This window comes from Periplaneta americana, chromosome 5, assembly GCF_040183065.1.
Source record: "Periplaneta americana isolate PAMFEO1 chromosome 5, P.americana_PAMFEO1_priV1, whole genome shotgun sequence".
NCBI lineage: Eukaryota > Metazoa > Arthropoda > Insecta > Blattodea > Blattidae > Periplaneta > Periplaneta americana.
This window is the reverse complement of record NC_091121.1, coordinates 59206424-59216237: the sequence shown is the minus strand read 5'-3', so window position 1 is coordinate 59216237 and position 9814 is coordinate 59206424. Positions and strand designations below refer to the sequence as shown.

Here is a 9814-nt window from a genome sequence, read left to right as displayed (position 1 = left end):
TCATGTTCCCTTATGCACTCAAGAGATGCTGAATCCATATATGATAATCTCATTTCGCATCACATCAGCAAATCATTTTTACTACTAGGTAACATGTAACACTTAAGAAAAGCGTAACTTACCTCATGATATGAGTTGATCACTGAATACAACTGCTTGTGTGTCACAGTCGAGATTCTGAATCTAGTGAAGCAGAATGAGTAACAACGATCACTTATGAATGATTACTATATTTATCGTGATTGTTACTTTCAATGTTTTTGCACAAGTTTACATTCTTTGTGAAAAAAAAAAAAAAAGACTGCTATAAAACCATGAATTTGTACGAATGTAAAGATTTTACTAACAAAACTTACATTTTTGTGAGGCTTATAGCTATAGGAAGATACTATGGCATAATGTACCAGTACCTTGAGAAATAGGCAGTAATTTTTTTGAGGACAAGAACTGAGCATAAGAGCTCTTAATGTTTATATTTTATATTTATATATATATATATTTGTATGAATGTACAATAAACACATCCAAAACCAAAGTAAACGACTTACAAAAATATTAAGCCTACTTGTGGGTTTGTACTTGTCCCACATGTGTACTTCGTCACAGGGGCTCAAGGAATATGAGAAAAAAAAAAAGTTCTTAAACCAACACTGAAGATAGTGACCAGATCCACTGCAATGACATCTTGCCACCATGATTCCTGCAAACCAATATTAATTATTTCACACTGAGATTAATGTCTACACAATTTCCACTGTTCTTACATTAGATTCTGAATGTTCAAACAAGAAAAGCTAGTACAAACTCTTGACATCATTTTTCTGTCCTGATCCGAGTAATTGAACTTTCTTCTATGCACTCTCGATGTTAATAATAAACTGTATAGAAGAATTAGAAACCACGAAGTTAAAACAAATGTTGTCCTATCTTCTGATAAGTGTATTTTAATACTGTCTCACGTTAACACATGCACATGTACGAAGACACAACTTCTGCTCTCATTTCAAGTCGCAGCTTGTCACCCTGTTGGCAGTGCTATTTGGTGGAGAGGTCATCAGACCCCTGAGTCTGGCCAAGAATGCTTCCATAGAAAGACGGCCTTTCCTAGGGCTCTTATGGCACATGGCCTTCTTCATCCTGGCCTTTCGCTTCCTTAACTTTTCCCTGCTGATGGCATTGAAGTTAATGTGCCTGATCTTAGTGGCTCCAGTGTGAACCACAGCCCCATTCTTCTTCACTTTTGGTTCTTCATATATAGTGGCAAGCGTCCGCAATTTCTTGCTCATGAAGTAGTTATTGATGTCACCAAGTTCCTGAGATGTGTTCAATTTGGTGGGTCGCATGTTACATCTCCGCTTTGATGACTCGAGTGGTTTGTGTACTCTCTTTCGCAATGTCCTTGTGGTAGGATTTTTGTCAGTGCTGCCACTTCCCTCGGGAGCTTCTGCAGGGGGCACAGGACTGTCATCTATGTCCAAAGACGCCATGATGATGGGAAGTTCGATCATTGCAAGATAAACAGAATCCCCAGTGTAAAGCTGCGTCCCATGCCAGTTCGCAGAATCTGCAGAAAAGGGAAAAACTTTTTATCTTTCACTCCTTTAACATTAATAAAAATCCGTGGTGCTACAACCCTTTATCGGGTCCAGGCTGATCAGCCAGCTGCTGGCTCCACACACACACACACAGTTGAAAGTGTTCAATGACAGAAACATCACGAAGTAAATCCTTAAGACAAAAGAACAGAATTTTCTTTGTCATTTTGCATTATTTCCTTTTATTACTTTGTTTCTAGAAATAATGGCAACAGCGCATTAAATTCAGTTGCACTTATCAACACATGAAAATAACCCTTTTCCGCAGTAGAGGGGGGGGGGGAAGATGTAAACAAATACAGTTAGGTACAGTTAGTACGGTATATACTAAGCTTCTCATTACCCTATGCTATTATTACTGCTATTATTAAGAATACAGTACTACTACTACTACTACTATTGTTGTTAATAGATGCTGATGGCGAATTATATAAATTAGTTAGGAAAATAAATGATAAATGATTAGCAAACGTAGATGTATTAGTAGTAGTAGTAGTAGTAGTAGTAGTAGTAGTACTAATGATAATGATAATAATAATAATAATAATAATAATAATAATAATAAATATAGTCGTATTTGAAACTCTTACTTTAACTTTTTCATTTCTATACTCAGTCTCTTAAAAATTATTCTGTTAAATTAATTGAATACTTTTCATAGCTTCCTATCAGGTCTGAATACTCTTCTTCTTCTTCTTTTTCCCTTCAAGTATTAGGCCATATGGTCTGTTACGATCTCACAGTTGAATTGGTCTGAATACTCAACATCTACAATTCCATATCAGTTAGAGCTTTGACTTTCTCTTCTCATCCAATTTTAACTCTAAAAAGAAATTTTCCTAATTTACGCAGATTGTTAGCGTTTAATGGATCATTCATCTTTTTATAAGCCACTATAGTGTTTACTTGTAAAAATAATAAGAATATTATATAAAACTTCTCTCTTGAGTCATACGCTTTTTTGAAAAGTATGAATAACTGATGTACTGTACCCTTATACTCCCATTTTTTCCTCAATATCTATCAAATACAAAAAAAAAAAATTATCAATAGTCTATCTATTACACCTAAAACCACATGATCCCCAATAATTTCATCTACATAAAGAGTTAATCTTCTCAAAAGAATATTGGACAAAATTTTGTATGACATTAATATAAGCTTAAGTGATATTCCTTGAAAGTTACTACAGTTAGTCTTTTCCCCCTTCTTAAAGATAAGTACAATTATGGACTCCTTCCATTGGTCAGGTACAATTTCCTTCTCCCAAAAAGTATAAGCTTAAAAATGTCACTAGATAATGCGTTTCCATCCGCTTATATTAGGTATTGATAATTTACAGAGCCTTATCATCATTATGGTAACAACATTTGTAAAAGTGTTTGAGAAAGTTACGCATAATAAATTAGGCCTAGGCCTATATCATTTTTGAAATCCAACAATATACCAAAGGCCCAGTTCAAAAAAGAAACAACTCAAGCCATACCAAAAACCTGAACAAACCAAACTTAACCTGTCACTGATCGTCGACGATGTCTACTGAATTATCAATCAATGCAATCAAACTTGGTAGATAAACATAATAGTGCTCAGTTCTCTTACAATATTAGATGAAATGGAACTGATCTCAAAGAACATATACGCAAAAAGTTTCTTGGTTTGGAAATGGACAAATAGGGCCTACTTCAACTGGAAACCAAATAGAGTATATTATTCCTAAATTGAGTTCTGCTTGTTATGCATTAAGGTCCTTATAATTGAGGATCGTTTTTCCAAAACTCACTTTCTGCAGAAATGGATGAAATTCAGTTATAAGTCACATGGAATATACCATTTTAAAGGCTTTCATATTCAACTTGTTTTAGCGTATCTCAATTAGTTCCGCAGTAATAAGCTGAGAAAGTTCGATCGTTTTTCCAAAACTCGCTTTCTGCTATGAAAGTGACAAAGCAAAGCTCGCTTTCTACATTATGTTGGCACTCTGAAAAATATTTATTGCAATCATTGACTTATGTTTCTACAGTTTCTTCATATTTTCTACAGTAAATTTAATTTAGGTTTCGGAAGTCCACATTCTGACATGTGTTCTACTTGTAAGGAACAGATGATAAAAATCAAATCTTCTAGAAATAATGAAGCTATAGTACTGAACCAGGCTCGTACTGAACAAAAATTACATAAATTACGGGCTGAAAAATACTTCATAATAATGAAAACAATATTTATGTTATGTTTGATATGCAACAAAATCAATCCCTCCCCAAAGTTTCTATAGGAGAAGCATTTTATCTCAGGCAAGCTTGACTGTACAATCTTTGTATCATAAAGACTGAAAAACCGATGGATAAATCCAAAGTGCATTTCTAAACATGGTTAGAGATGGAAGGAGACCATGGGGCTAATGAAATAGTTGCGGGAGTGAAGAACTATCTTGAAAATCTACAGAATATACTGGAAGTGAAGTGGTTGTCGCTGAAGATGTCAATGAGGATTGAATTTTGTTTGATAAGGTGATGAATTATTATGTTTTGTTTTGTGTTTTAATGATTTTTGGGAGTAAAGTGCGGACAGAAACTGCCAACTATGCAGTTCGAATGCTACCAAACACCAAAAAAACAAAGATGGAAAATTAAACATATTTTCATTTTTTTGAATGGCTTGTTTTTCTTCAAAATATAAATATAATTATGTTTGATTTTCCATCTTTGATTTTGTGACGTTTGCATCTCTCAAAATAAGAACAGCATTTTACTAGCAATTATTTCAAGATTGAATATTATTTCCCCATTCGAGGGCATAGTTTCATGCCACCTGATAGAGAATTCGGCAACATAGAGAAAAAATACAGGCAAAACGAAGAAATCTTATCACCTAAGCAGTATCATGATATTTTGAGAGAACATGGAGAAGTCAAAGTATTAGAAGGAGACTGGCATGTATTTGACCTCAAGAGAAAATCAAGTGAAATTTTGAAACAAAAACTGCCTTTCACTATCTCCAAACCCCGAGTAATTGAAGAACTTACCGAAAACTTTCCAGCTGTAAGGTCCAGATTGCAATTCAATATATATACACTGGTAAGTCATCAGAGGTTGAAGTACTCAAAAAAAAAAAAAAAAAAAAAAAAAAAAATTCCTTTAGAAAGATGATACAGCTCCAAAAATGAAAAAATTCAACCATTTAAGCAAAGAGCCAAGATGTAGCAAAATTAATGAAATTCATTGAAATGCCAGATGATGCCACGGTACTAAAAGGAAATCATACAAAAGACTGCCTCAATGTATTAGTATTTATTTATTTAACCTGGTAGAGATAAGGCTGGAAAATATGGATGTAGGGAAAATATACTAATACCTCGATGGGATTCATTTACTATAGGATATCGCTTAATTTTCGTCAAGTTGGACAAACTATGACGTCACAATATGGCGCCAATGACGTCATAACATGGCCGACGTAAACCAAAACAATAAATAAATAAAACTATCTAAAAAATTTAAAAAACAAATTGACGATATCCCATTCTACAATATAACCCAACCGCTCTTATCCAAAATACGATATCATCAAAACAAATCACGATATCCCATACTGGAACAGAGCCCATCCGCTCTTATCCAAAATACGATATCGCCAAAACAATTCACGATATCCCATTCTGGAACAGAGCTCATCCGCTTTTATCCAAAATAGGACATCAGCAAAACAATATCACAATATCCCATTCTGAAATATAACCCATCTGCTGTTATCCAAAATACGATATCACCAATACAATTCACGATATCCCATTACGGAATATAACCCATCCACTCTTATCCAAAATACGATGTCACTCTAATCGGTTTTTCGTCTCTCCTGAAAAATTATAATTTTGCAAAAAGCGAGTTTTGGAAAAACGGTCCTTAATTGGTAATATAAACACGCTTAAAAGTCATACTTTTCATACTTTCATTCTACAGTATATTACGGATTAATATTCTGGAGCAACTCATCTGAAGCTGAACATATTTTCAGTTTACAAAAGTCCTAAGGATAATGACAAGTAATAAATGGACACCATGTAAAAAAGATTTTCGCGAAACGTTCAAATACTGGTTGGGACAAATTACCTAGCTGAGGTTTTCTCCGGGGTTTTCCCTCAACCCATTAGGAGCAATTGCTGGATAACTTTCGGCGCTAAAACCTGAACTAATTTCGCTGGCCTATCTCATCTCACTTAGACGCTAGATAACCATAGCAGTTGATAAAACGTCGTAAAATAACCAATTAAGGAAAAAAAGATTTTCCAAAATTTAAAAATCTTGACTTTACATTCTTTCCCTGATGATATTTTAGTTAAAAATCAAAACCGATTTACGTACTAATAAAAATATTCATAATTTTAATACAAGACGCAAATTAGATCTCCGTCTACCTCTGTTAGTCTCAGATGTTTATAAATGAGTTCACTATTCATATAATAGGCCTACGGTCTTCAATGCACTGCTTCAATGCTTCAAACGTTCATGGGTCAAGAGGAAAGGTTCAAATTAGAATTAATTGATTTGTTCCATATATCAAAACTACAATGCTGATGTAATATTTATGGAAAACATTAAAGGAAATGAAACTTAGAGCAAAATAGGACACTGTGTACAAATGCAACACAATGAACTAAATAGTGATTGCCTTGTTGGTGGTTGTGTCAAATACAAAGATAGGTTACCACTGATGTAAATGGACACTATAACCCCGAAATGGGGGGAAATAGCACGATTTTCACATGTGTACATTACTAACCACTTGACGCAACTTAGAATATAACCAATGTTTATAGCCCAGTAATACGAAAAGTTCAAAGCTCACCAATGTTAACCCTATACACAAAAGCAACACTCCAGCGTTGCCAACACACTCCGTCAGTCTAACACCTGGAAATACGTCAGAATCCGTCAAAATAAAATTACCCACATCTCTATATAATTACAAATAAATAGCAAATTTTGACACAACTTGATTAAAATAATAATTTGTCAATCTCTGACTTGATTACGAGAAAATCTGAAACAGAGAGATCTTTAACATAATACGGCACTGGCAGGGCTGTTCAAAGAAAAAATAAAATCCCCAAAAAACTAAACAAATTAAATGACAGCAGCTAAGAAATCAAAAGACGATGTAAATCGTAAATTCTGTCAGAAAATCCGTCACCCGTCAAAGCTATTCTTTTCCCGTCCGCTACGTTGAAATTCCGTCAGTTTTGACGGAATTTCCGTCCAGTTGGCGACACTGAACACTACATATGAAAAGCAAACAAAAGTTAAAATATAATCGAATAGTATCGAGTATCGACTTCGGAGATGGCCTACTCGTTTTGAGAAACTCTTTTTATCTATACTCTCAGAGAAACTCGAATATTGCCTCTGAAGTACGAGTACCCTTGCGTTTTTTTAAAGCAAGACGTGAAGCCACAGTCTAGTATATACAGTCGCGAAGCTCAATACGTAGTAAATATGCAAACATTAGGTAGTTGCTCACCACTAGGATCGCTAATATCCTCATTAGAGGCAATGCAAAATACAACGAGCTAGATACTATAGAGAGGCTGAAGACCTCTGATAAGCGCTCCCTGCGGAGGCCAACAGTACTATGGATCGTTCCCTAAAAAACATGGCGGTCTATAGCAACGCCAGCCTCCGCAAGGAGTGCTTATCAAAGGTACACTGCAACGAGTTTGTACATGTATTATATTTTTCAGATACATGAATATTTAACTTAAACATTTCTCTATAGGTTTTGTAAAAAGCTGATTTATAAATGAAAAAGTAATAATTAAGACTTCAAAATTTCCAAAAATGTCTCATTCCCTCGGATTTAAATGAAATGTACCGTAAATCATAATATTCGTTGCTGGATAATTAAACCCTCTCAATACAGGTACCATTGCCGGAGAGAATTATAAGATAAGACGGATGAGCATAAGCGAAATATCTGTATTAATAAGTTTGACCATCAAGAGTTTAGTATTTATTGTGTTTATAGGGCCTACTCCAATTTTCTTTTTATTAATGCGTAGGGCTCTTTTTGTTAACAAAGAGGAAAGTTAGCACTTGCATCACACACAATTTGTCATCATTGTTCAAAATAATGTAAGAACAGTTTTATTCTGCAAAAGCCTCTGCCTAGTTGCGAGACACGTGTGAGATCAATATTTGTTTCAAATTATATTAGACTACACGATGTCTCCATCACGCGACAATATTTGTTTCAAATTATATTAGACTACATGATGTCTCCATCACGCGAAAAGAAGTGTACCTAGCTGTGGCTCCTGTTGTTTCTGATAACAATGTTAATCGTAAGTATCTTATCGTTTCAATAAATGTGGTGAGTTATGATCATGAGTAACTTTCTATTATTGTCATTCTTTAATTATTATGTTGCATGCTAAGAGGTTATTTGTAGTTTTAATAATTGCAGTGTTCAAAAGTTCTCTGTGTTAATTCCAATGTCAAATGAATTTTTCTCAATAACTTAATTACTGGATTTTTTTTTTTAATTTTCGCCACTACCTTTCCTCTATTTTACTCCTACTAGTTACATACGTCGTCTCTCTTGAAATCACCGGGTGAGCACTGAATTACATAATTTCATATTAGGTTAGAAGAGCTGTAAGGTAATTAAATTTGTGACGAAGTCAAAAAATTATTTATTTTTCTTCTGCCGATTAAATTCATCCGTCTTTAGGTGCTTTGCTTTGGTTGCATCGAGTATAGCTTGTCATTTAATATCTGGGCTATATTTAGTGAAACTAATAAAACATAGGTCTACAGCTGTTATAAAACGTAAAGTTTTGTGTGTATTTTACTTTTTACTTATTAACATAGTCTTAATATGTAGCTCAGTTCACAGTCATTTCCTACAACATCCGAGCCACGCCCCTTTGTTTTGACTAACCGAAACATGGCGGACCAATGTTCAATTGTCTTCAAGTTTCTGAGGTCTTTGTCCTCTCTATAGTATCTAGCTCGTTGGCAAAATAGTACCGTCACAGTCTATTGTTTCTAGCACCCTCAAAACCCTCGTGACTGTATAGTAGACTGTGGTAAAGCGCTGAAAAAAAAAAAATCGAAAAATCGAAAGAGAATTGGGAGGACAAATTTAAAAGGTACGCAAAACGCGTCCTTGTAAGGGGTTGGGGGCTGTACAAAACTAAATATGTGAGCTCCAAGCCTGTTGGCCACTAGTCTCACTCCGGGTTACGCTGCTCCACTGAAGGAGCTCTAGAAAATTTTGAAGGGGAAGCCGAAATTGGACGTAACCTCTTAGGTACCACATGCGCGAGGGGGACTGAGATTTGATCAAGTGATCACGGAACGGGGCGAGGAGGAGTTGGCTGGTGTTTACCGTTAGGATGGCAAGACGCTGTCATCTGTTGTTCGATGACAAAGCATGTGAAGGCCGTCGGAAGAAGCGCCGTGAAATCTAAATCTGTAATTTGAGAGGTCCCTGTCCTTTCAATTTGCGACTAATTGAGTGACCTCGTATATTTAATAGACAATTTATAGGTTCTGAACTAGGGCATACGTCGTTTACAAGAAAGGGGAATATGTATATGGGGAAGGGCATATAGGTCCGTGGCCCATTTCTTATAGGGCTCATCCCGACATTTGTCTTACGCCTGAGGAAAACCACGGAATACCTTAGGCAGGATGAGTTGTCTCATATATAAGAGACTAGCCAATTTGGCTATTATGTAGGAGGTGATTGTTGGCATGAGCCTTGTTGAGACCAGCCATTTGGCTATATGATGGCTCAATTACGAAGAGGGGGAGAGATGTAATTGTTAATTAATTTAGAGTAATTAGGGAGATTCATGGGGATATGAGTGCAGGTCCGTGGCCCATTTCTTTTAGGGCTCATCCCGACATTTGTCTTAGCGCCTTAGGAAAACCACGGAAAAACCTTAGGCAGGATGAGTTGTCTCAATATCAGAGACTAGCCAGTTGGCTCTTAGGTTGGATGACTCTATGAATCGATGGATATATATACTAGCCAATTGGCTCTATGATAGTTCCATCGATCAACAAAAGTAGATATTGTTAGGGAGGGATTTTGTTTAGCCCAGTTAAGACAAGGTCATTTTAAAGCGGTTGCACTATCCAAGGAGTCTCATGGAGTAAAGCGCTGTAGCAAGACCGTTCTTTTATTACATTTGCTGCATGATCCATCATGGC

General features: G+C 35.6%; 1 protein-coding gene across 5 annotated transcripts; it reads right to left on the bottom strand.

Moving 5' to 3' along the window:
• Positions 1-212: 212 nt before the first annotated feature.
• LOC138699689 (uncharacterized) lies at positions 213-6807 on the bottom strand. Of its 5 annotated transcripts, XM_069825755.1 has the most exons (3): positions 6789-6807; positions 6444-6508; positions 470-1564 (listed from the first exon to the last, which is right to left on the bottom strand). In XM_069825755.1, exon 3 carries the CDS (start codon positions 1506-1508, stop codon positions 999-1001), a length of 510 nt encoding a protein of 169 aa, XP_069681856.1. In that variant the 5' UTR covers positions 1509-1564; positions 6444-6508; positions 6789-6807; the 3' UTR covers positions 470-998. The 5 variants fall into 5 exon arrangements, with proteins under 5 accessions (XP_069681859.1, XP_069681856.1, XP_069681857.1 ...); XM_069825758.1 differs by having other exon boundaries at positions 213-1564; positions 6444-6798; XM_069825756.1 differs by lacking the exon at positions 6789-6807 and having other exon boundaries at positions 6378-6482.
• Positions 6808-9814: the final 3007 nt, after the last annotated feature.

Bases quoted from the DNA above. Each gene is read 5' to 3' on its own strand.
- LOC138699689 (XM_069825753.1), bottom strand. From the start codon at position 6,370: ATGTACACATGTGAAAATCGTGCTATTTCCCCCCATTTCGGGGTTATA. The intron at 1,565-6,303 runs GTAACCTATCTT...CCTTTTCTGCAG, and splicing joins AGTGTCCATTTACATCAGTG to ATTCTGCGAACTGGCATGGG.